The 26885-nt window shown below is 46.0% G+C and overlaps 1 protein-coding gene across 4 annotated transcripts in view; it reads right to left on the bottom strand.

Moving 5' to 3' along the window:
• Positions 1-1416: 1416 nt before the first annotated feature.
• The window catches only part of PKD2L1 (polycystin 2 like 1, transient receptor potential cation channel), a 26577-nt gene continuing 1108 nt past the window's right edge, over positions 1417-26885 (bottom strand). For 2 of the 4 annotated variants that reach the window (XM_015559354.1, XM_015559353.1), the window contains 16 exons: positions 26671-26885; positions 24691-24835; positions 20766-20879; positions 9754-9881; positions 9048-9301; positions 7745-7969; positions 7345-7573; positions 6434-6604; positions 6070-6251; positions 5635-5755; positions 4710-4808; positions 4388-4509; positions 3309-3435; positions 2231-2349; positions 1863-1986; positions 1417-1549 (listed from right to left, as the gene is read on the bottom strand). The exon at positions 26671-26885 is cut by the window's right edge. In XM_015559354.1, coding sequence (XP_015414840.1) covers positions 1505-1549; positions 1863-1986; positions 2231-2349; positions 3309-3435; positions 4388-4509; positions 4710-4808; positions 5635-5755; positions 6070-6251; positions 6434-6604; positions 7345-7573; positions 7745-7969; positions 9048-9301; positions 9754-9881; positions 20766-20879; positions 24691-24706 — 2076 coding nt within the window. In that variant the 5' untranslated portion in view covers positions 24707-24835; positions 26671-26885 and the 3' untranslated portion in view covers positions 1417-1504. Of the gene's footprint in view, positions 1550-1862; positions 1987-2230; positions 2350-3308; positions 3436-4387; positions 4510-4709; positions 4809-5634; positions 5756-6069; positions 6252-6433; positions 6605-7344; positions 7574-7744; positions 7970-9047; positions 9302-9753; positions 9882-20765; positions 20880-21594; positions 22146-24690; positions 24836-26670 lie in introns of those variants that run through there. The other 2 variants (XM_015559351.1, XM_015559352.1) reach the window with 2 other exon arrangements.

The raw sequence follows: 26885 nt of genomic DNA, 5'->3' as shown, positions 1-26885 counted from the left end.
GGGCTGAGGATAGACTGTGGTTCTTTACTGCGTGGTGCTATTTCACAAGTCTCCTGGGTGTACAGTGTGTACTTGATGGGATGGGAGAACGGGGGGTGGGTGACAGAAATGGATAAGAAAAAGCGACTGGGGAGCAATGGGAGGTGCAAACTGAGGAAGGGATGAGGATCACAGGGGAAGGGAAAGGCGATATATAGGAAGTCCTGAGATGCAGACCTGTGCACCCAAAATCTTGGTGTAGAAGTTTTTGGTCTTATCCCTGGTTATCTTCCATCTGCACCCTCTCACCCTCCCCCACATACCACTACCCGCCCCCCGTCTCCCCCCCCACACACACACACCAAAGTAAGGGGGCTACCTTATTCCCTTCATTCTGAGGACCAGGTCTCCTAGGTGACTGTCTCCAGTCTCTAATGGTACAATCATAGTGCCCACCAGTTCAAACCATTCCTATGAGCCAGATCTTATTTCAGGACTCCTGGAGCAGCCAGCTCCTTCATATTGCCACTGCCTCCGCTCCAGACCTCCCAGCAGGGATGAGCTGTCCCCACCCCAAGTACAAAGATGACTCTCAGTTCCAACTCTTTTCTTCCCCTTACAGTCCCAGAAGCAAGTGCACAGACTTGATTTTCCTAAGGATTTTTATTGATAGTCACCAGGGAAACCCACACTGTCCAAGGGAAGAATAGAGTCAGAGCCTAGCACATCTTAATCCAAAGATCACTGAATCTTGGGGTCATTTGTTTGCCTGATTTTCCTCAGGCTCCAACTTCGTCCTGGCTTACAGCCCCTTCAGTTCCGTGTTCTGTAGGAGGTTGGGAGTAGGATCCCCCACTGAGCGTTCATGGACTGTCTCCTCAGGTTGGGGAGGTAATCACTCCAACTCCCCTGCGACATTGTAATCTCCCGACATGGGAGTCTCCTCACCTATATGGCTTCCCCTTCTCTTCTACAGGGAAATCCTATGGGGGAAGACAAGAACCCAACAGGTTCTAGAAGTAGGTCTCTAGATGTCCAATGGTAAGACTCACTGGTAAGTAGGAAGACATCTAGATATTGCTACTCTTGGATGCTCTATTTTTCAGAAATCATGACTATCCAGATGCTTGGGGAAATCATTACCCTCCCTTCCTTTATTCTGTTTGTTATTGACCTTTTTGATGGTTTGTTTAATCACTACAGCAGAGATGGGAAGCACAGGGTGTGAGAGGCCCGGTGGGAGATATTATTTCACAGAGCTCTGCAGAGCTGCAGAGCTACACACAGAAACACTGAGTCACAACCTAAGCATGACGCTCAGTTACACACAGAAACATGGGCTTAAAAGGCCAGACACAGGGTAGGACTTGGCAGCAGCAATGGTGGGAACTGTTGCCCTAGAAATAGAGGGAATGTGCAGAGGGGGCCTCTGGGAAGGCAGTGAGAGAGGAGCCTGCTGTCTGATGCTTTTGGAGCCCTCCCCCACCATTGTCCTGCCCAACCTCGACTCCCCAGCGGGCTGGAATCACAGCTGGGGCTGGCTACAGGTGTTCCCAAATGCCTGCTCCCCCTGTTAGAAGAAAAAGGAACAGACAGGTCATTAGAAAGAGGACTTTGTCTCCCAACTTCCTTTTATCTGGATCTGATTCTCCAATTCCAGACCATCTCCTAGAGGCCAACGCATCCCTCAGGCCAGAGCAACCACCTGTAGGCCTTGCCCCCACCCCTAACCTCCCCTATACACTGACTACTGTGAAGAACATGTCAACCCAATAGCCTGAAAACAGATCTCTCAAAAATGTTTTGCCTCCACCCACTGAGTGCAGAAGATGGTAGAGTTCAACTGTGGGGAGCCAAGAGGACTCAGGTGAAGGGCCACTCACCATGCCTGGGGAGGGAGCCAGCTGCCCCTTCCTCTCCAGCATGCTTAGCTTTGAGCCCACAGCATCAACCTGGGCCAGGACTCCTTCCAGGACAGACTCCAGCTGCAGAACTCTCCTTGTGAGCCTGTTCAGGATTTGAGAGAGACCAAGGAAGCAGAAATATGTGCTTGGGGGATTGAGTGTCTGCAGGGGAAGGAGAACAGAATGGTGTGTGTCTAGCTGGAAGAAAAGAAGGTAAGACCCAGCCTTTAGGGAGAATTAAATGGGGGCAGAAGTTCTTCCTAGGCTAGGACAGAGGATTAGAAGGTTGTGAAAGAAGTTCAAGGTAGGATATTTAAACACAGCTCTTGGTCCCTGGCTGCACGTACGTGTAAAATTCTTCTCCTGAAACCCAGTCACCTGCTCCGGTAGCCTCTGGACCCAATTTGCCTGGTGAACTCCTCACAATGGACCAGCCCAGGTTCTCAATTTCAGCATTGAGGGCCACCTGATCAGGAAGTCAGAGGTCAGAGAGGAGAAGATGACTCTGGGAAGCCATCAGCTCTGGTTCTAATTCGCTTTCAGGAACAGGCCTTGGGCTATAGTTCTTGCTATGCCCCTTCCCTCTCAAACTCTGGAGACAGTGGAATCAGAGTAGTGGCACTGGACACAAAGCTGGCCCTGAATCACAACCCAAAGAAACAAAACACAAAGCTCCTTGAGGCCTTGATTAATGAGGTGTTCCCTAGAGGCCAACTCAGTTTGAGAAAGGAGGGACAATACCAGAATTCCTCATACTGTCCCTCCTGCCCTTGACTTTTTGGTCTACACTAGAAAGGGATGAAGCAGGAATACTACTGACAGCTAAGGATAAGAGTTTGAAAAATCTCAAAAAGAAAGAATCATCAGGGATTCTTGAGCAATTGGACCTTTCCCCCTACAGACTATTTTAGAGCAATAGTTCTCAACCTTGGCTATGCATTGGAATCACCTGGGAAGTTTTAAAAAGTACTGATTTCTGGGGTCCCCAACTTTCACATACACACAGTGATTCTGGTCTAGGGTGTGGCCTAAGTATAAAGATTTTTTTAAAATCCTCACCCAAAGATATGTTTTTTATTAATTTTAGAGAGAGAGGAAGTGGGGGGAGAAAAATATCAATGAGAGATAAATATTGATGGGCTGCCTACTATATGCACCCCGACCACATATCAAACCCATAACCTTTTGGTGCATGGGATGATGCTCCAACCAACTAAACCACCTGGCCAGGGCTGAGTATGAGGACTTTTAAAGGCTCCCATGCATTCTAATAGGCAGCAATTTGAGAACTACTATTCTAGAGAGCTCTTTCCTGCTCATCTCTTGGAAGGTTTTCAGTTTGGGTTTGTGTTCTGGGCAAGTTGACAGGGAGGGGAGGGTGAGCAATTTCCTTATACTACCTCTCCACCAAGCAGCTGAGCTCACCCTCTCCTCCTCCAGGTCCTGGTGCATTTGTTTTTGCTCCTTCTCATCCAGGACATGATTCCCGTCTTGGTCGAACTTGGTGAAGGTAGCTGCGAGCTCAGTGATCTCGTGCTCTTTGTGCCCCAGTCTGAGGAGAACAGGATGATGAAATAACTTCTGACAAGCTGTGGCTGTGATCTCTTGATTATGGACTCCCTACTCTTTTAGCCAGACTCTGGCAGGAGTCTCATTCTCTAGGGAAGAAAGGGACCACCTCAGAGGAAAGCCGGGATCTCCAAGGTCTAGCAATTTTACCCCAAGAAATCACTTGAGTCTATTTCTTTCATTCCTGTCTCCTGGTTCGGGCCCTTGTGATCTCCTACATGGCAAAATCTCTTTGCCTTAAATAACCTGCCCTCCATTTCCTCAGCCTCCCCTTTACTCCCTACTTGAAATCCATTCTCTATAATGCAACTAGCGTAACTGATCTTTCTAAAGTATGGGTCTAAATGTACCCCTTCCCTGCTTAACATGCCTCTTGAGCATCCTATCCTTTGGGTAGAGTAGTAGTGTTTGAGGCTTTTCCCAATGTGGTCCTTGCCCGTTTCTATGGCCTCACCTCCTGCTATGTCCCATCTTTCACTGGATACCTTAGCAATGAGCAACTACTTATTATTCAGTGCCTGGCCTACAGCTGGTACTTACAATATATTTCTTTAGTGTTGGTTAATATGTTTAACTGGGAAGCTGGGAGAGAATATCTAAGGAAATAAACCAGCGTTTGTGGGGGAGCATGGAACCAAGATCAGAGTTTTGTGGGAGTGAGGGATGTATACAGTGATCATGGAATTATATTACATTACTCCCAAGAGTTGGTTCAACAAAGTCCAGAACATTATAGAACACGGTCATAGACCTTCAAACCAAGAGCACAATTCTGAAGGACAGGATCAGAGACGTATAGGCCAAGGTCAAGAGCCTATTAGCCAAGGGCAGAGACCCATAGGCCAAGATCAGAGGCTTATAGGCAAAGGATGTATGGTTGAGGGTCAAGGATTTATAGACCAATATCAGAGAAAGCTGGATCTCTGATTGCTCACTCCCTCAGGGTGTTCGTGAAATCCTCAAACTGGATCTCCTGCTCCCCACCCTGCAGGACCTTCTGCACATCCGAAACCTGTTTCTTCCTGAGACGCAGCCTCAGTAGGGTCTTGTTGTAGCCCTGGAAAGGGAAACAGGCACCAGTTCGCACAGCCTCCTCCTCATCCCTTCCCCTCACCCCCATCCACAGGATTCGCTCCCAGGGACAGATTGAAAGGACACAAGAGCACAGGCCCCTACATCAGTCAGGAACAGACCAGGACACAGCCTTGGACATGGGCCCTGATGTAGATATGCAGCTCAAGGAGACTGAGTAGTTACCTGTTTCAGGAAGTCGGAAATCTGTAGCTCATCCTTCTGTCCAGCCAACTCCTCCTTGACCTCTGAATATGTGTCATTGATGATGGCAAGAAACATGTTCTGGAGGGTAAGGCAGGGATGTGGGTCCTCATGCCCAGACCCACTAACAGCAGGGAGCCCACTGGCCCTATTAATGATCTAGACGTGTTCTAAAGGGGCCATGCTTTCAACCCCAGATCTGGAGCCCACTAACCCCTGAATGTCAAGGTCCCCAGAGCCCAGCCTTTCAGCAGTCCCATTAGTGATGGATCATGGAGTGGTGACCTCACTCCATTGTTACAGTAACCTGACCAGGAAGATACCCCAACATATGCCACAGCCCCTTCATGTAAGGGCCCACCAAGCACTGAAGCCAGAAACTTTCCAAGGTGTTAATATAATTGTGATCTCTTTATCATCCATCCATGTCTGTATCCCTATCCATTGATCAAATAAAGAAACCTGCTACTTTGTTAATAAAAATCAAACCCAGATATTTCATGGTTGTCAGGAAGAAAGAACAACTACACAACAGTGGAAGTAAAAATAGCTAGTGATCCCCACAGGAAGGGGAGTTTTGGAAGCTTTTAAGTGAAGCCACTTCTAATGAGGCATTTTTCTCTCTCCATCCTTGGGAATACAGGTTTGATGTTAGTGAGGTAGCCTGCAGATGCCCTTATATTGTGCAAACCTGACCATGCTGACCACACTGACCAATCATATTAGCCAGCTCTCAGAAGATCCAGTCTACCCCAACAACACACTCCCCATCTTTGATTTAAAAAACCCATTGTAATCCTGAATGCAGAACAGGGTGGGGAGGGATGTCAAAACCCCACCTTGCAGGCCTTCTACATCTCCCCCCTCAGGTCCCAAATCCCCACCCTGTTCTCAGAAGGACCCTCACCAGAAGCACGAAGAAGACGAAAAAGACATAGGTGACAAAGTAGGCAGGTCCCAGGATGCGGTTGGCATTGTCGATAGCATTGTAGTCAAAGTCCCCAAGGATGATCCGGAACTGAGTGAAACTGAGAGACCAGGTTCTGGGTTTTACCCAGAGCCTAACCATAACCCTGATCCCAACCCATACCCCATCCACTTTCCTAATGCTCTCTAGTGGACTCTCACAGACCCCTCACTTCACCTCCAACCCAATCCGATGGAGACAGAGCAGGATGCACAGATACTTGAGCGCACGCATCTGGGCCTCCAGAGGCCCTCACACAGATGCTTTAAGCACAGACATGCCCACGTGAATATACCCAGCTTCCCCAAGGCTACATACACCCATGGAGTTAGAGGATGAGGGGCCAGGGAAGAGGGAAGGGGACAGGACACACACATGCACTTGATGAAAGTACTAAAGTTTTCCACTTGGGTCCCAAAAAGCAGGTAGCCGAGCTGGGCATAGGCGAAAAATACGATGAAGAACATGACAGCGAAGCCCAGGATGTCTTTGGCACAGCGGGCCAGCGTGGAGGAGAGCTGGGTCATGGTTTTGTTGAAGCTGATGTACTTGAATATCTGGAAGGACCATGTTGAACCAAGCAATTAAGAAAGAAAAGAGGAAATCTTTAAACAATCCACTTCAGGGGACTATGGAGGTCACAGGAGTTGCCAAAACAGGCAAGGAAAATGAGACAAGTATTGAGGAAGGGAGAATGAGTGCACTGAGGTGAAACTGGGAGTAAGGAGTCCCAGGGTACCTTGATCCAGGCAAAGAAGAGGTTGACGGCATTCATGTTGTTGTACTGTGTCTGCCAGAAGGCGAGGAACTCGAAGTCAGCATATGTATTTGGCTGCTGCAGGAGCTTCCCCATCAGCCTGTTCACCTCAAGAGTTCGGAATATGTGAAAGCCCACGGCTACAATGGAGAGCTGTCACCACAGGGGTTGAGGGGTCAGAAAAGTCAAGGAATGGGGGGAAAAATAGGAACAAATGTAATAATCTGAACAATAAAGATTTAATTTAAAAAAATAATAAAAAAATAGAAAAGTCAAGGAGATCTCAAGGGAAGGTCAGCGATGAAGTCATAGGGATAACACAGATGGGAAACAAAACATGCTTCATTGCTGAATTCTTGACTATCCCAGGTTCAAATGGAACTGGATAAGATTATTGGGGAGCGTCTTCAAGCCCAAGAGAAGGTTCTGGGGCCAATGGTAAATACCTAGGTTGTAAAGGACCATAGAGAACTGGAGCCAAGTAAGTTTATTTCCCCCACCACTTGCCAGCCTTGGTCAGGAAATTAATGTGTCTTATTAATAGGAATTAGACAAAGATGAAGAGGCAGGATATTTTAATACGAGAGAAAAGGCAGGAGTTTCAAGGGGATCATAAAGGCAAGAGACAGATGAGGAACAGAGTGTCAAGTACATAAAGAAAAAAGCAGGGTCTGGATCAAAGACTTGAGGGAGAAGGGATGTGGGAGACAAGACTTTCCCAGGGCTGAGTCAGGGAAACATAAGCCTCTTGCTCAGAGAGCTGTTACAGAAGGATTTGACCAGAAGTCATAAGGAGGACTTGGGACTCTAAAAGTCATAACTCGGAGCCCCTATCAGGGTTGATCCCCCATCTCCTCCCAATATGTCCCAAGTCGAAGATATCTCTTCCTCACCAAAATGACCACCAGGTCCAGAATGTTCCAGATGCTGCTGAGGTAGCGAAGTCGGTGGACGTGGAGCTCCAGGATCTCCTCCACCACATAGTAGAAGATGAAGATGCAGAAGATGATCTCACAGCCAACGATAAAGAAGTCCCAGTTGCTGACATAGCGAATCAGCTTAACTGTGCGGATTTGCCAGGATGGGATGGCACCTCCTGTAGCTGGAAACTCCACCACCAGTCTGTGGGGAGAGAGATGTCTGGTGGGGCCTGGGCTGGGACAGTTACTCCCATCCCCTTCTCTCCCTATCCCCAGCACAGGTTACATGCTTAGGGAAGGGTCTCGAGCAGAGAAGAGAACCAGGAATCACGGATGGAGGGATGCAGTAGGGATGAAGGGAAAGGGGACCCACCTCAGAACACAGAAAAGATTGACGTTGGCGTTGTAGACTGAGAAGTCGATGAAGACCACCCGAGTGCCCCTGTCTAGCCACAGGCTCTCCTGAAGGCCCCGGAGTGCCTCCGCACTGCCCTGCTGGGACCCCGGAAGGTCCAGGTAGTAGCCACCTCCACTGTAGATTGTGAGCTGGCCCCAGTGAGAGGAGCCCCCCAGTTCATCCGGTGAGTGGTATGTCCACCTGCCGAGGAAGAAGCCATCTAAGCAGATGTCTGAGTCAGCCTAACGCTGATCTCCCAAGGCAACGGCAATACTTTATGATTATCCAGGCTTCACAGTTCCATACGTATTATATATACATTCACATATATAAGGTCTCCCAAACAATGTACACACACTTTGAATAAGTAATTCCAATGTGTCTTTCTTTTCTGATTTAACCCATTGAAATGAATAAGTACACATTTTTGGGACACCCTGTATGTATATTTCACATACATGATCTTGTTGGGTGTTTAGCATCTGTTTTAGAACTGACGATAAACATTATCCACATTTTGCAAATGAGGAAACCAAGCCGCAGAGATGATCCAGCTAGTTAGTGGCCAAACTGAAACTCAAGTGTAAATCTCCTAATTTTTCATGATGTCACCCAAGACTAGGGATCACCTACCCAAGCCCCACTTTGACCCCATCCTGAGTAGGCCCCTTACAGGAAGCACCAGGCCCATCTAATACAGAAAAGTCTCTTTCTGCTCTTGTGGGCATGTACCTAGCTGGGTAACCTCATGACTGTGCTGATTACAAACTTTCTACCCTGGACCCCTTTCTTTCCTGTCCTAGCCATACTTGCTCCCTTTCTCCCCTCATTTGTCATCGATACTTGGTTCCTTGCTGCTCTCCCTATCAGTTCCAAGGGTCGGACTGCCAACCCTGAAGCATCGATACTGACTCATATGACAGTATCGATGCTTCGCCAATTCTCCATATTCTCAAGTGACTTCTGGGCAAGAAAAAAAATGCTGTCTCTGGAAGGAATGCCTCCAGAGTAAGGCAAATGTGACTGCGACCTGTATGTGGAAACAGGTCCTGAGGCCAGGGTTCAGTCTGCTAATGTACCTTCTCTGTTTCCGAATGACTCAGACCCAAGTCTCCAAACAGCCAAAGTTGGGACTCGGAGAAACCCCCTCCCCATTTCTCTGAGGACCCCAAGGCTCTACCTCTACTTTCCCCTATGACCCTGTGGAAGTGGTTTCCAAACCTTGGGATGGTGTCAGGCCCAGAGGGGCAAGCCCTATGATATTGGTGTGGGAACTCACGCTGTGCCATTGAGGGGCCCAAAGGGGAGCTGCTCTTCTTTGTCCGGAGAGTAGACGTCATAGCAGCTCACAATGTCCTCTCGGAAGTCCTCATGCACCACACAGGAGTCATTGCGGACCCTCAGCTGCCGCAGCCTTGGAACCCCCAGCAGCAGGTTCTCATAATAGATGAAGGAGTGGGAGCCACGGCCCAGGCTCTGGTTGTTGTACCATTTGGTCCAATACAAACTGTCCAGTAGTGGGCCCTGGGCAAACTAGACCACAGGCAGGGTTGAGTCTGACCCAGCCTCATCCTGACCTCTACCCTTAGAATGACCTTTGCCCTCAGTCCCTGTTCCCCCACCTTGTCCCCAGGCTGCTTCTGTTGGACTCCTCAGTTGACCCATGAACCTTAATCAGATCTTGACCTAATGTGGCCTTACTCTTTATTTAATGTGTATTTAGAAGTTCAGTCTTACCTCTGACTTCCAATACTAGTCTAATTATTGGCTTGATGCCCTGATCATCATCCTGATCTCTCACCTACCTCTACCTTAACTCTAATCTGACCCATTAATCCTTTCATGACTCTTTGATTCAGCCTGATACTAGTCTCTGGATATGGTCTCATCCATTGTCTGACATACCTGAACTCTGGCCTGTATGTGGCCTCATCCTTCAGGACATTGAGAAGGAGAGGGAGGGGTAGAGGTTATGTCATACTTACATCCCAGAAGTCTGCCATGCTGCTGATGGCCTGGAAGGAGACTCTGGTGTCTGATGGGGTATGTAAGAAGAGCTCAGACATGACTTTGGTGTAGTAATAGGCACTGGAGCTTGTCATTCCATAGGTCACTAGAAACCGAACCAAAAGGCATCCTTCTCACTGTTCCCATCTCCATTTTCCAGAAACAACAACATCAAAAAACACAGGAAAACCCATTGCCTTTGGGCCAGCAATGCTACCTAGATGGCAGTCTATCGGACCCACCCCCTAGCGTTGACTGGGGAGGCTGGTGGTGGCACTGGGGAAACCAGGGGCTGCATTAAGGAAGAGTTGTGGCTACAAGGTCTCCTCCTTCCCTCCTAACTCACCTCAGAGAGACTGAACTCCACTCAGTAATGGTCTCTTGACATTGCCATTCTGAAAATTCACTTTTCCCTTCCTGAACCAGCTTAACTTCCAAGTTCTCACTCCCTGGAGCCAAGAAATTTTCATCTTCTGCATCAGATAGTGCTTCATTTCATTTGCCTTATATTTATGCCCTTGGGAAAGTGCCTGCAAATTCTAGAGGACTCCAAGACCTTGGCCAAACACCTTATGATGGAGATGTGGTCTCCTGGACCCTGGAATCAGTTTGCAGCCATGGTGTTCAGAGGTAAGCATGGCACCTCTGGCCCCATTGCATCTTGATGGGCCCAGCTGTCTCTTGAGAGAGGAACTCAGAGCATCTCCAGATTAAAAAAAAGAGAGAGAGAGAGACCTGACCTTTGCCCTGAAGAACTGGATCTCCACCAACCACCCTAAGACAGACACCCAGTCTAAAGTAGGGCTGTCAAGGGAAAGTATAAGTTTTCTGGTTAAAAGGCAGAATTTGAAGAGTATAGCCATTTATTTTACAGACTGACCCTTAATGGATTTTTTTCTCCTGTAGTTTGTAATTTGCTAATATTGTGATTTATTTTGTTGCTAAATATTTTAGCTAGGTCATGAAAGAGAAAGAAAGATTCAAGAATTGTTGTAGATGAAAAGAAAGTAAAGAAACATGACAACTGAATGCAATGTGTGCATTTAGTTAGGATTATATACTGGACCATAGTTTTTTCTTTTGCTATAAAAGCTATTAGTGGAATAATTGGTGAAAGTATAATAAGGTCTATTCATTAGATGATAGTATTGAATCATAGATAATTTTCTGACTTTGATAAAAGGATGTCCTTGTTTTCAGAAAATACACATTAAGGTATAGGAGTAATGGGACATTTTTGTCTGTAATTTACTCTCAAAGAGTTGTATGTGTATGTAGCTAGATATATAGAGAGAATGATAAAGGGAAAAGCAAGCATGGTAACGTGTTCATATTTGAGAAATCTGGGTGAATGGAGCTCAGAATACTTTGTATTACTCTTGCAACTTTTCTGTAAGTCTGCAATTACATAAAAATGTTTAAATAGGATTTACTGGCCTCTAATGAGCAATTCCCTTTTGAGAATTTTCCTCTTCAAATCTTGGGTTACATTTTCTCCTACCACCCCATCTGGAAAGGGCATGACTTGGGGTGGACTGGAGCTTGTTCATAATCTTGGAGGGAAAAGGGGCCACTATGGCCTCAGATTAGACACAAGCAACATCATACTTTTCCAAGGGGGACATCAGCAAAGAAGGAAGCTTGTTACTTCACATTTCCCCATTTCATCCAATGAAGTCCAATAAATGCCTTTACTTCTCTTTAACCCATATCTGTGATTACCTATCCTAAGTATCTGGAAGACTCGGACTCAATTTTCTGGATCTGGAAAATGGGCTGGAAAACAAATTTCTGCCTCCTGAGAGCCCATTCCATTACACAGTTAGAGCTGATGGTCAGTGAGCTGAACTTTTCCCAATGACAATAGGCTGATTAAGTTGTTGCGCCTTCAGAATGGCCACTAGGTGGTACTCGTTGCCATAGCTTTTTCTCTAATTCTCCAAATCTGTTACTGCTCAGAATAACATCGCTCTGAACTGGTTGTCAACTTTTTTTTTTTTTTTAATATATTTGTATTGATTTCAGAGAGGAAGGGAGAGGGAGAGAGAGATAGAAACATCACTGATGAGAGAGAACTGTTGATTAGCTGTCTCCTGCAACCCCGCATGTGCCCTGACTGGGAATCAAACCATGACCTTCTGGTTCATAGGACAACGCTCAACCACTGAGCCACTCTGGCTGGGCTAAATCCCTATTATTAAGGTTGAACTGGCTCAGATCACTTCACCCTCATATGAAAAGAACTTTATGCCGAAACCGGTTTGGCTCAGTGGATAGAGCATTGGCCTGCGGACTGAAAGGTCCCAGGTTCGATTCCGGTCAAGGGCATGTACCTGGGTTGCGGGCACATCCCCAGTGGGAGATGTGCAGGAGGCAGCTGGTCGATGTCTCTCTCTCATCGATGTTTCTAACTCTCTATCTCTCTCCCTTCCTCTCTGTAAAAAAATCAATAAAATATATTAAAAAAAAAAAAAGAAAAGAACTTTATAACTCTCTGTGTCTGGATGGGCCATGGTAACTGAATAAGCTAGGAAAGGTGTGAAATCATCCTTTTATGGCCATTCCTAGCCGTTCTGATCCTTCATCAGCGTTATTCTGATGCTTTCAAACAGATCTCAGTTTTCTAGAGGGTTAAAATTTACTTTTCAATATTTTTAAAATTTATGCCTTGATGTGAAATGACAACTGATATTTATTGAAAGCTCACTTATGCTAGGCACTATACAAAGCCCCTTATTTGTTTTTCACCAATCTCACATTATTCTCATTTGATATATAAGGAAATCAAGGCTTCCAGAGATTTAAGTATCTTGACCTGTCTTGCCAAAGGACATGGCTAATACCAAGTTAACAGGTTGTACTATCAGATAAACCAAGGCATCTTATTCCAGATTCCCTGCTCTCTCCATTACCACTGTGCCTTCACTAATGTCATAGTTCTATGTGACCAATTATTTTCTGCCATCATTATGTAGCTGTGCCACATAAGAAATAGAAGCTCACCTACAATTTCCTAAACCTCCAATATACTTCTGTTCCTCCTTTTGTCAATTCTAAGAATGCTCAGTCAAGAAAGATAACTTCAAAAAAGAGCTTTTCTGAAGGTTCTTCAAAAAATTAAAAATAAAACCACTCTATCCTATGATCTAGAAATTCCACTTCTGGGTAGTTATCCAAAGAAAATGAAATCACTGTCTTGAAAAGATATCTGCACCCCTATGTTCACTGCAGCATTATTTACAATAGCCAAAGCATGGAAACAACTTGTATATTCATCAACAGATAAATGGATAAAGAAAATGTGCTGTATATAAATACAACGGAATATTATTCAGCCATCAGAAAAGGAAATCCTACCATTTTCAACAACATGGATGGACTTGGAGGGCATTATGTTAAGTAAAATAAGTCAGACGGAGAAAGACAAATACTGTATGGTTTTACTTATATGTGGAATCTTAAAAAAAAAAAAAAACACCCACCCCAAAACACCAAACTCATAGATGCAGAGAACAGATTGATGGTTGTCAGAGGCAGGAAGTGAGGGGGGTGGGTGAAATAGCGAAGGTGGTCAAAAGGTACAAACTTCCAGTTATAAGATAAAAAAGTCCGGGGGATGTAATGTAGCATGGGGACTACAGTTAATAATCCTATATTACATATTTGAAAGTTGCTAGGAGAGTAAATCTTAAAAGTTCTCATGACAAAAAAAGTTTAACTATGGATGTTAATTTATTGTGCTAATTATTTTGCAATACATACATATATCAAACCAGATTGCACACCTAAAATTAATACAATATTAGATGTCAATTATATCTCAATAAGAAAGACATCTTCTTCCCGATCTCCAAGCTTAGTTCAACCTCTTTTGTTAATGCAAGATTCCACCAATCGATGGACAGAGCCTTAAAATCCACTAAAAGAAAGTAGAATGAGCCTGGCCAGTGTAGCTCAGTGGTTGAGTGTCGACTTATGAACCAGGAGGTCACAGTTCAATTCCTGTTTGAGGCACATGCCTGGATTGCGGCTCGATCCCCAGTGTCGGGTGTGCAGGAAGCAGCGATCAATGATCAATGATTCTCTCTCATCACTGATATTTCTCTCTATCCCTCTCTTTTCCTCTCTGAAATCAATAAAAATATTTTTTTAAAAAAAAAAGAAAGTAGAGTGATAATAGGCAGGCATTTGCTTATAACCCGTGATGGATAAAGAGCATCCAATTGAGGTTAACTGGCATGTAGTCACAAGTCACAAAGGCCAAGGGTCTCTGTCCTCCTCCCCAACTCCCTGGTGATCAGACCCAGCCTTGTCCTGGCTCAGAGCCACTCCTATACAGGGCCAGTCCCAGGTGCACCTTTGAGATAACAATACTGTCTCCTAAAACAAACAGCTATTGTTTCCACACAAAGACCTTCAATGTTTCCTCCATCAACAAAAGGCTACAGCCATCCTGCCAAGAAGACAAAGGACTGGAAGCTGTTTCATAAACGTCCTGATGGCGAGAGGGGAGGGGTGGAGGCAGAAAGATCGTTCTCCAGCACTTTCCCTGCCCACGAATAGGACCAACTCCACCTGTCAGGGGCCATTCTGCATTATTGATCATTCCTCAACTATATATAATAACAATAATAACAGCTTCCTAGTCTGTGGAACAGAAATAATCCTATCTATTTCTTACAGGTCTGTTGCCAGGATCGAATGAGATAAGAGTTGTGAAAGCTCTTTGTAAGGTTTAAAGGGTTGCATACTGATAAGGTTATTATGAGAAGATTGATGGTTCACCCACATTGCCTGCATTAAAAAGATAGCTCCACTTTAGCCAGATGAGATACCAAATAGCCCTGGCGTCTAGTTCCACCCAGTGCCTAGAATAACGCATAAGGGAGAAGAAATGTGGTCGGTATGGCTGGCCATCATAATTTTCGAGGGCCCATCCCAGGCCAAATCGCTGTGCCGGTGATGTCTAACTTCCTTGGCTGTTTGCAGCCCCAGGAACCCAGATCCTGGAAAGGAACCCCCTGGTGGTTGGTCCCGCACCTACGGTCTAATGCGCCAAACTTCATCCCCCAACTGCTTCGTTGCCCCTCTTAACACTTACCTTCCTAATGCAATTAACACAAAAATAAATGCACAGTGTAAATTAAAACATGAGAAAAGTGTCCGTCCTCACTAGTGATCAGGACAAATAAGGCAAATTGCACCGCTTGATGCTTATTTAATAATTAAAACTATAAAAGAAAATATACAATATCGGTGAGCTTGTGACAAAAATGGTACTAGCAGTGTAATAAATGTGTATGGTCCCTTACAGAGGCAAAATGACAACACACAGAAAGCACCGAGAAGTTATTCCTATCTTTTGGCCTAGTAATATCTCTCCCTGGAAATTCCCAAGGAAATAATTCAACAAAAGTAAAAAAAAGCAGCAAGGATAGGTATATTTACCTATAATAGGCAAATATTGAAATAACAAGAGAAATGCTTTAGTTAATTGTGGAATGACTGTAATTATTAAAATGAAAATATAAAAACTACTTACAAACATGAGGAAATGTTTATGATATAAATGTAAGTGAGAGTGCAAAATATGATACAACTAGGTAAAATGTGTAAATATATGGATAAGGACTGGTAATATGAAAGTATCTTTGGTGTTGTGGTGGTGAATTATAGGTGAATTGTATTTTAAGATTTTTTTAAATGGTTATGTCAGCTTTTAACATATTTTTATTGATTTCAGAGAGGAAGGAAGAGGGAGAGAGAGAGAGAAACATCAATGATGAGAGAGAATAATTGATCAGCTGCCTCCGGCATGCCTCACACTGGGAATTGAGCCCAAAACCCGGGCATGTGCCCTGATGGGGGAAATCAAACTGTGACCTCTAACCACTGAGCGACACTGGCCAGTCTATATCCGTTTTTAACTACAGCAATACAAAGAACGGAAAGTAATCAGGTAGTAGAATTCTATCAAGATTCTGCTTCTGTTAGGGTAGGGCAGGGAGCTGTTCTTGCTAAGATGCTGATGGGTGTTGAGACTCATGTGTGACACATCTTCAGAGAGACTGTAGTAGACTCTAGCAGATAACAGCCTCAGAATTTGAGTCAGGCCAACAGACACTGAACTGGATTCCTGCTTCTGCCACTTGCTTGCTGTGTGGCCTTTGACAAGCTAGTTCGCACATCTAAACCTTTCCTGATATGTAAAATGGGAGTGATAACAGAACCAATTTCATGGGCTCATCCGGAGCAATCAATGAGATAATGTAGATAGCATAATGCTAGGCACACTGAAAAATTATTCAATAAAGGCTTGTTGTTTGTGCTGTTAGTGATGATGGTGGTGGTGATCGTTGTGGTGAAAAAAATGGGGTCTTCTGGAGAAAAATGCCTTAACTTAAAGGTCTAATGTCAGAAGTGGATGCTGCTCAAATGACACCATCCCTATATGTGGAACAAACTATGAACCGGGTATTTAAAAATAGACTTTACCTTTTTTAAAATACATTTTATTGATTTTTTACAGAGAGGAAGGGAGAAGGATAGAGAGTTTAAAACATAGATGCGAGAGAAACATCGATCAGCTGCCTCCTGCACACCTCCTACTGGGGATGTGCCCGGAACCCAGGTACATGCCCTTGACCGGAAGTAGTTTCACTGCCCTAAAATCCCCGTTTATTCATCTCTCCCTCTCCTGGACCCCTGGCAATGGCTGATCCTTTCACTATCTCCATAGTATTTCCTTTTCCAGAATGTTATACAGTTGGAGTCACACAGTACATAGCCTTTTCAGATTGGCTTCTTCCTTGAAAGGTATTTTTACAACCATCTAGATAGAAGCTCAAGTTAGTGTTTTGAAATTTCATTAGGTAATACAAAGATGATTACTACCAGTGATTGTGTTAAAGTCTTTGTACATGTAATCTCCATAATGTAAGTGTTATTATCCTTGTTCTACCAAAAAAGGAACTACCTACGGTCACAAAACCGGCAAATGGCAGAGCTGGTATCTGAATCTAGTTTGTCTGACTTCAATGTTCACATCTTTTCATTATGCCACAGTGTTTACCCTAATACCGAACACGGGCCCTGGAGCATCTGAGCCCATCACAGGAGCTGACAGAGCAAAGCACACTGGTGAAGGTGCATGTCCAACCACATGGCGCTGCAGCTCTTAGAAGACAGCATCCTGATAGAGCAACACAGCACCCACCCTGCAGACCTGCATCCCTATCTTTTTTTTTAATGTTTACTATTTTTTTATTTTTTTTATTTTATTGATTTTTACAGAGAGGAAGGGAGAGGGATGGAGAATTAGAAACATCGATGAGAGAGAAACACCTATTGACTGCCTCCTGCACACCCCCTACTAGGGATGTGCCTGCAACAAAGGTATATGCCCTTGACCAGAATCGAACCTTGGACCCCTCATTCCACAGACCAACGCCCTATCCACTGAGCCAAACCAGTTAGGGCCGCATCCCTATTCTTAGGCAGAAGAGCTTAGTCAGTAGACCTTGTCAGAACATTACTAGCCAACTTAGATGGGTCTAGTTACGTGCTTCTGAACCTTTTCGATTATTCCCCAACCCCAGAGCCTCTTTAGACACTTTCTTTTTAATCATACCCCTCCCCAATTAACTTCTAATACCACATATATACTCTTTTTTAAAAAATATATATTTTATTGATTTTTCACAGAGAGGAAGGGAGAGAGATAGAGAGTCAGAAACATCGATGAGAGAGAAACATCGATCAGCCGCCTCCTTCACATCTCCCAGTGGGGATGCGCCCACAACCCAGGTACATGCCCTTGACAGGAATCGAACCTGGGACCTTTCAGTCCACAGGCCGACGCTCTATCCACTGAGCCAAACCGGTTTTGGCAAATACCACATATATACTCTTATTTGCTTGTGTGTGGTGGCCCCTTCAGAGGGCCCAAAACTATTGTAAAACTTAAGTTATTTTGCCTTTGAAGAAACTATTTGCACCCCCTTAGGATTTAGGGAGGCTGACAGGATGTTGAGATGTCAGTGAGGTGAGGTTAATGTCCAAGGCTGGATGGTGTCTGAAGATTTGCCTGAAAAAAATGAAGAGGCCTGGAGAAGATCGGGGGCTAGGAAACTAGTATTAGTACCCTTTTACTGAGTGTTGTAGGAACCATCAGAATATGAAAGCCTCCAATTTCTTCTTCATAAGAAAGTTCTTGAGGGGGCTGGCACTTTGTGGACAGGGATTTCTCAAAGTCAAGGGCAGTTAATGACACATCTTCAGGTAGTTTAACGGTTTCAAGGTCTTCTGCTAAGAGCCCAACTCCATAGGAGCTGGAGGTTTCAGAGGTTTAAAGGTATCATGTTAATTCTCTATCACCCTCCATTACCTGTTGGATTCAGGACACTGCAGTATAGTTGTATGATGTCTATTGTGAGTTGAAAATAACAGTAGGTATTATTTATCATGTGCTAGGCACTGCACTAAGCGTAGTAGTGGGCCATTTTATGTAACCTTTACAACAATCTTGTCAGCCGGGTATGATCATTCTCCAAGACTAACAGAGGTTAGCAAACTCGCCCCAGATCACACAGCTGATAATTGGAAGTGCCAGACCTTGAACCCATTTGGGCTTCAGAGAGTCACATGGAAGAAGATGGCTGAAGAGAAGAAAGTTCTGAAGAGGAGAAGGTAAGCCCCTGAAAGGCCCAAGAATCAGCCATCTCTGGATCCCTCAGTCCAAAATCTGGCACAGAGGATGGGGCTCCATGGATGGATGGAAATAGAGCTGCCCTGCACTAGAATGGGTTCCCCATGAAACAGTGAGATCCCCATGGATACTCCCCACAATAGGGCTGGTTTGACACCAGATAGAGCACCATAGAGGGATCACAGAGAGGATTTTTGCATCCTTAAACTTGATGACCTCTAAAGCTCACGCTTCCTATAATTATTGGACTGAGTCTCCGACTCAGACTTTGGAAAGTCACAGCTCACCTAGCATTCGGCAGTGCATTGAGATCTTAAAAAGTGGAGAACATGGGTAGAAAGGACCTATGGGCTCCAGAACCCACGCTCTAGAGGAGTCAGAGTGGCTCGCCGTAACTCTGGGGAGCTAGGAACCTCTCAATCTTGCTCCAAAGGCTAATCTGGAGAAACAGACGTTCAAATCATTTACTCTAGAGAAAGGCTCTGCCCGTGGGTTTCAGCTGCTGTCACGGGAGCTGAAAAAGAAGAGGAACACTCCTTCCTAGCAGATGGTGAAAACAAAAATCAGTATGTCAACAAATGAGTTTCTGACAGTTGTTTGCTGAAAGCAATCAAATGAGCCCCACAAAATGCACACTGTAGGGTTGACTGTTGTTCCCCACATGCACTGTCTCTTTTCAGTCCGTGCTGAGGGTCCATGGTAAACACTCAGAATTGCCCGCTCTGTCCCCATGGAGTGAGTCCCAAAGTACAGGTAGATGCAAGTGCTCAGCTTTCTAGAGGGCTCACACAAATGTGGTGGCTCACAACAATAACAAATTTATCTGTCAACACTGATATGAGACCTTCAGATTCCACTTTCAAAAGAGTCATGCATGCCCTAGCCGGTTTGGCTCAGTGGATAGAGCGTCAACCTGCGGACTAAAGGGTCCCAGGTTCGATTCTGGCCAGGGGAAAATGCCTGGGTTGTGGACTTGATCCCCAGTAGGGGGCGTGCAGGAGGCAGCCGATCAGTGGTTCTCTCTCATCATTGATGTTTCTATCTCTCTCTCCCTCTCCCTTCCTCTCTGAAATCAATAAAGATATATATATATATATATATATATGACATGCAGCCTAACAACAACAAAAACCAGAGCCTTCTGTGGGGCATAAAGTACCTATTGATGGAGATACCTTAGTTGTACAATCCAAGGAGCAGCTTAATCAACACACACACACACACACACACTTCTATGAAATCAGCCAACCTCACTTGTTGTGCAAGTTTTTAACGAAGGAATTACCTGAGTACAAAGCACCCTTATCTATAGCTTTACAGAATCTGCTGGGCCCAACTTTATTATTATCTACATTTCTTTGCTTCTATCCCTTTGCGACTCGCCATTTTATCTTTTCACTTGCTTCCCTCAAAACCAAACCTCCCCAGTTGTGCCTATAGCTAGAGCTTCGCATCTCCCCTGTGGCCTGGTGGTCTCTTGTGTGGGAGAACCTAGACTGCATGGACCATCACCACACCATTTGCATCCCCCATCCTTTTTTTTTTCTTCAGGGATCTGAGCTCTGAGACCTGCTGAATCTTTTTCTTCCTGCCTCTAAAGAAACATGGAGCCCTAACCGGTTTGGCTCAGTGGATAGAGCATCGGCCTGGGGACTGAAGGGTCCCAGGTTCGATTCCGGTCAAGGGCATGTACCTTGGTTGCAGGCACATCCCAGTGGGGAGTGTGCAGGAAGCAGCTGAATCGATGTTTCTCTCTCATCGATGTTTCTAACTCTCTATCCCTCTCCCTTGCTGTCTGTAAAAAAATCAATAAAATATATTTTAAAAAAAAGAAACATGGAACAGACATCGTATAATAACTATGTGAAACCCACCAAAGTATATTTCCCAAACAGAAAGGAGTGGTCTCCCACTCTTTACCAAAGGGTAAAAACTTCCACCTGCCAATCAAGAACAGTGGCTGCTGAGTAGGTTTCAGGAACTTGAATTTAAAAACTGGGTTCCCCTTGTAACTCTGGACAAAGCAACTTCTATTAATGGCTTTTAAACTATCTATCTGACTTCTTCCAAACTCAGCAACTAATTCTTTTTAAGCATAATATCTTTAGCCAAAAAGATCATAAATAGAATTTTGTTATTAATATCAAGATCCCAGGACACAGCCTGCTCACACAGATAGATGCTGCCCCCAAGATGTTCCCTGCAGAAGTACGTACACAGATGCTGTACACATAGATGCTTCTCACAGACAGATGTTATTGTACAGAGACAGATGTTACTCACAGAGACAGATGTCCACCAGGAACACGATGTACACCAAAAGCTCCCGCAGGGTGGTCTTGACATAAAGTTCCCGGTTCTCAGCTGTATTCTCAGTCAGGGCTGTCCCCCAAAGTCCTACGAGGCATTGGAGAGAGGCCCAGGATCCCCAACAGCAGGGTCCCTCCCAGTGATCCCCACCCATCAGTTCCTGTATGTTACTCCCCTTTCCACCCCAGCCCCTTTCCTCAGCCATCATCTTATCCCTTGGCCGAATCTAGCTACTCTCACCAGGCCTATCCTCCAGCAAAGTCCCCAAATGAAGGCATGGAAAGACCCACTTGTTCCAGGTGGGGCCATCTAGAGCAGTGGTTCTCAACCTTCTGGCCCTTTAAATATAGTTCCTCATGTTGTGGTGACCCCCCAACCATAAAATTATTTTCGTTGCTACTTCATAACTGTCATGTTGCTACTGTGATGAATCGTCATGTAAATATCTGATATGCAGGATGGTCTTAGGCGACCCCTGTGAAAGGGTCGTTCGACCGCCAAAGGGGTCGCGACCCACAGGTTGAGAACCGCTGGTCTACTGCATCATCACATCCATGTCTTTCCTTAAACTAGCTCCCATGTACCCTTCTGGGCCCCCAGGTGATGACTGTGCCAGGCTTCCCTTCGGGGAACACGGGCTGGCTCCTGTGTTCTAGGGCCTGCAGTTCTAACACAGACAATTCACAAACCTCAGAGAGGCATGAGAGTCCACCTCTTCTTCAGGTCACTTCTCCCACCAACAAGCTGTTGGTGACCCCTCCCCTGACTCCAGTACCCTCGGAAAACCTCCCCCACCAGCTACCTCTGATGCCCCGACGAATCTGGAGGCAGCAGGTGGACACCAGGGTCCTGTGTGCCTTCTCCTGGGGTCTGTCTTCAGGCTTCGTGGGCTGGGGCTGGGGGGGCACCGCACTGGAGATGGTGCAGATCCTCAGCGGCCCATGTGGGGAGGGAGGGCCACTGTAGGCTGGGTTGTCCCAGGCTTCGCTCCCCAGATTTTGCAGCTCCTGCCCCTCGGGACTTTCGATCGCATTCATGGGGAATGAGGGGGGGACCTGACACCTCAGGTATCCACTCTCATCTGAGAAAGAGGGAGCAAAGGCCCAGCCCAGCTAGGCCAGCAGAGGGCAAAGGGAGTCAGAGCAGCTGGTCTCGCACAGCCTCTGCCTCCTGCCTTTTGTAGGGGAAATCTGTGGCAGCTGCGGGGAGGGAACAGAGGAGGCGAGGGGAGGGGTGGGGGGGAGACCATCAATCCTGTGAGGGGCTCGCTTTCTCTCCCTTCTGCTGCAGGTCCCAGGGGAGAAGGAGAAAGGGGTGGGAGGGATCTGTGAGGCAGGGGTTTGACCAACTCTTTTTTTGAGAAAAGGGAATCAGAGAGAAGTCCACCTCCCCAAGTGTCAGGGAGGCTCCTTCTCCAGATGTGATCCGGCCACGCCCCACTCACCTGCTCAAGAAAAGAGGTGCCACTGGTGTCATCTCTATTTCCTCCAAATTGATTGCAGATGGGGCCTGATGGAGGGATGGTCCTGAGCCCAGTGAGACAGAAGAGGTGATGAAAGAGCAATGGGAGGAGCTGGGAGAGCAGGAGGCTGGCGACTCCATTGTGAGTCTGAGCTCATTTCCACTAAAAGCTCCTGCAAGGGCTGACATAGTTTGGGAAGGGGGGGGTGGGGGGGGGCGGGCGCGGACACCACAGCCAGGGAAGAGAGACTGAAAAGTGCTGCCTCCCTAACAGGCTCAGCCAATGGTGTCTGGGGACGCTTTACCCTCTGACCTTGAGCTGTCCCCTGGTGGGATACAGAGGCGGACCCCCCCTCCCTCACTTCACCCCATAGCTGGGGGGAAAGGATGGTGGGAGAGGACTCCCAGTTTGCAGATACCTAAGGGACAGGGTCTCTGACTGCTGATGAGGAAGGGAGAAGGTCTGCAGAGTTTCAGGTTGTATCCTTTTCCCTGAGGTCTGGTAGAAAGTTCTCATTTCTCAGCTGTGCTCGTGGCTTGGAGAGAGCTATACCTATAGAAAGGTGCCCCTTAAGGATGTGGGTCTCAACCTGGGGAAAGGCTAAGCCCTGATTGGGAGGATGGATAGGAGAGGACAGGGTGACCTGGGACTCCTTAAGGGGAGTGTATTACTGGGCCCAGCTCAGCTGACAACCTTACCTGTGGCTCTGCTTCTACTGGACCTGGAACTATGTGTGAGCACAAAACGGAAATATGAGTGAGATCAGGGCTGACCTGCTTTCCTTCCAATCTCAGGTCTCTGAATGTAAACCCTGGCATGAGCCCTCAAGCCCACATCTGGCCTCTGACCACCTGCCCTGGCTCATATACAGGCTTGTGCTGTGGCCCAGAATGGGGCTGGCCCCACGAGTGCGGGCAGTTACCTCCTCCTGATGGCTGGAGTCAGGGCTACCCTTCCTCCAATTCCTGGCTCTCTATCTGGGCTACTCTATAGCTGCACTGGCCCGAAGCCCCCGTTTCACACTCAGTAAAACATCAGCCTGGTGGACGCCACCAGTCTTGAATGTCCTCATAAAGAGATCCTAACTCTAGACCAGCCGTGGGCAAACTACGGCCCGTGGGCCGGATCCGGCCCGTTTGAAATGAATAAAACTAAAAAAAAAAAAAGACCATACCCTTTTATGTAATGATGTTTACTTTGAATTTATATTAGTTCACACAAACACTCCATCCATGCTTTTGTTCCGGCACTCCGGTCCAGTTTAAGAACCCATTGTGGCCCTCGAGTCAAAAAGTTTGCCCACCCCTGCTCTAGACAACCCAGGGCCAGTTCCTTGATCAGTAAGTACAACCCAACATCTGCGGCAGGGGTGAGTAAGCAGCAGCTGTCCTACCACTGGGTCTGCTATATGGAACTCCTGCTTCAGCCCAGACATTGTTAAAGGAACTGACTCTCTGCCTGGCTTGGAGCTAAGACCTCTCTGCGAGCCCTCCCAGATGGAGTTCCCATCTCTCCACTTCATTGGCTAGTGAGACACCTTCCAAGGTGCTCGTTTTCTTTGGGAAGACAAAAAATAAGGAACGGTGCCAGTCTTGACTATATTGTGTAAAATCAGCTGATTTTGTGCTTCCTACCCACAAGCGTTCAAACAATTGCAAAAGGATTCCGGCTTGCAAAACTGAACATTGGGACAGGGGTGATGAACAGGGTGAGGAAGCTAACAGTATAGGCCTCAGTAGTGGGGAGGGGAACGGGAGATGGTTTCGGATTTCTTTGGGGATAATTCTATATTCTGAGGGAGGTCTTTGATCAGCAGGGCTTTGGACAGACCCATCATATGACAGGTCCCATACTCTTGAGAGCTTATGGCCAGAGTGGGACTGCTTTTATTTATGGTCGTCCACCTGAACAATGCCTTTTGCTGCTCAGTCTTGAGCACTCTCCATGTGTGTGGATCAACCCCTATTGCCCCTGAGAGCACAGGTTATGTAACAGCTTGAGACATTTCCTCCCAAAATGCTCTTTATTTCTAGCATATTTAGTCTTACTCAAGAAGTTGCTGATCTTGAAATAAGTGGGATCTCCTGAAGATTTTGTGCCCAGCAGCTCTCCATGGCCTCAAGTTTCTACTGACACTTGACTTTTCTTGTGTGACCCTATTAAAGAGGGCAACCAATTTCAGAGGAGTCTCGTGGCTCAGACTGCAAAACCCAAGAGGCTTGAACTTGAACCCAAAATTCCCGGGTGTAATTCTTGGCTTAGCTCTTTACTAACCATCTGGTTCTGGCTCCGTCCCTTTGGAGACTTAGTTTACCACTCTGCAAAGTGTTGATAATAAAGCCTGCCTTGCTTACCCTGAGGACGGTTATAGGATTAAAACAGTAGAATATGAAGTTCTTTTAGTGTACTGTAAAGCACAAAACACATGTATCTTACCAAAGCATCCATCCATCCTTGCGCCTTCCGCTCATGCACAGCAGTTCAGGTTTAAGGTATATACCTTCATCCAGGACTCTGCTGCTGTTTTCCCAGGGGCACGAGAGTCCCAGGACTTTCTGCATCCACTCCCATTCCATTTCAGCTGACACCAGTGAGACAGGATAAGGTCATTTCAGTGTGAGGGCATTATAAAAGTCCTGGAATGAAAGCACCTTCTTGTCGCCCATCAAATTCCAAAGACATCTTAATGATGATGCCCCTTAGTCCACTTGGTGCCTTGGTCCCATTGCTTCACTGGGATGAATTTTATGGTCACAGGCTGTCCTAGTTCAGGCATTGAGAAGAGAATTACTCCATTTCTACCATCATTGTGCTCCCTTTTCACACAATTCCCCTCCCAGGAAGATTCTTTGTGCTATTTGGATCTACTGGGCCCTGACAAAGAGCCTAGAACATCAAAGTCTGTAGGATAAAAACTTGTGGTCCACCTCCCTGTAAATTCTCCATATAAGTTCCCCTGGAATAAGTCACCTCCCACATTCTAGAGCAAGCATGTCACACATGCGGCCCAGCAGCCGCAAGTTTGACATGCTTGTTCTAGAGCAGTGGTTCTCAACCTTCTTAATGCCGCGACCCTTTAATACAGTTCCTCATGTTGTGGTGACCCCCAACCATAAAATTATTTTATATAATTTATAAATTATATAAATTATTCATAACTGTAATTATGCTAATGTTATTAGTCATAATGTAAATATCTGATATGCGGGATGTATTTAGGCGACCCCTGTGAAAGGGTCGTTCTACCGCCAAAGGGGTTGCGACCCACAGGTTGAGAACCGCTGTTCTAGAGGAAGGAATTTGGGGATCAGTTATAGTCCAGATTCAACAGGGAGAAGCAAGCTGCAAACCACCTTCTGTATTCCACATAGTGACTCTCAACCTTTTTCACCCCAATAAACATAAACAATAGGACACACTCTCTAAGTAGTGCTATCTCGCTATGGCAATTATTCTCAATGGAAGACATTGGAAATCACTTATCTATAAGAGCTTAACCTTCACCAATATACCACCAGAGTCATCTGCATAGCAAAAGTTCTGAAATTTGAGTAGCCCAAGTTTTCAGCAACAACAAACATGTGAGTTTGGACCAAGCAAGCAGACCAGACTAGGCTAAGCCCCCAGAGAGTCCTCCCCTGCCTGCCTTTATATAACAAACACCACTGCTCTGCACCAGAGGCTTCTACAAGCCCTAGCTTCTCAAAACATCAGAATGGACAAGCCAGATCGATGGGAAGGTTTGGGTGTAAAGAAGTTCTGCTGCAGCTGTCCCAGCTCAGAAGCCAAGAAAATGGCATTTTGTTCTACTTCATCAGGGACCTCAAAGAGAAGCTGTAAGTAACCCCATAAAAATGACCCACTTTAGCCTTTTACTTCCTTCCTAGCACCTCCCCGATTTCACAAGTCCTGCTGGAATACTATTTGCATCTGCCATCTTTTAATAAAAGAAATTTTTGAATGAGACCCTCAGCTTTCCTCCCATTCTAGAAGACCCTCCTGGACATCCAAGTCCATTTGTCTATGCCAGTGGTTCTTAACCTTCTGGCCCTTTAAATATAGTTCCTCATGTTGTGACCCAACCATAAAATTATTTTCGTTGCTACTTCATAACTGTAATGTTGCTACTGTTATGAATCATCATGTAAATATCTGCTATGCAGGATGGTCTTAGGCGACCTCTGTGAAAGGCTCGTTCGACCACCAAAGGGGTCGCGACCCACAGGTTGAGAACCACTGGTCTATGCCTTCTACAGAAGATTGACAGATAGAGGGAACCAATCTAACCCATGTGATGGGAGGCAGATGATACCATCAACAAAAATGAGGAAGTCAATCTTTAGTTGCCTGGAAATTTGGGTCTGAGACCATGACCACATCTCCTTGCTGAGTGTAGTCCAGACATGGAGTGCTCACGTGGTCCTGATGCAATCCATCAGCAAAACTTCAGCTGTGGCCATCAGAGGTCTGTAGATGATGTGGAATGCTAAGTCAGGCCACCTGCTGGAGGTGGTGGTGTGGGGAAGAGAAGAGCTCCATGGGAGTTTGAGACACCAGGCTAGAAAGAAAGGGGAAGGGAGGAGAAAGAAAGGCAGGAGAGGAAAGGGAATGTATGACAGAGAGCCAAGAGA

Source organism: Myotis davidii, unplaced genomic scaffold (genome assembly GCF_000327345.1).
Source record: "Myotis davidii unplaced genomic scaffold, ASM32734v1 scaffold332, whole genome shotgun sequence".
In the NCBI taxonomy this organism is placed as follows: domain Eukaryota; kingdom Metazoa; phylum Chordata; class Mammalia; order Chiroptera; family Vespertilionidae; genus Myotis; species Myotis davidii.
This window is presented reverse-complemented; position numbering and strand designations above follow the sequence as displayed.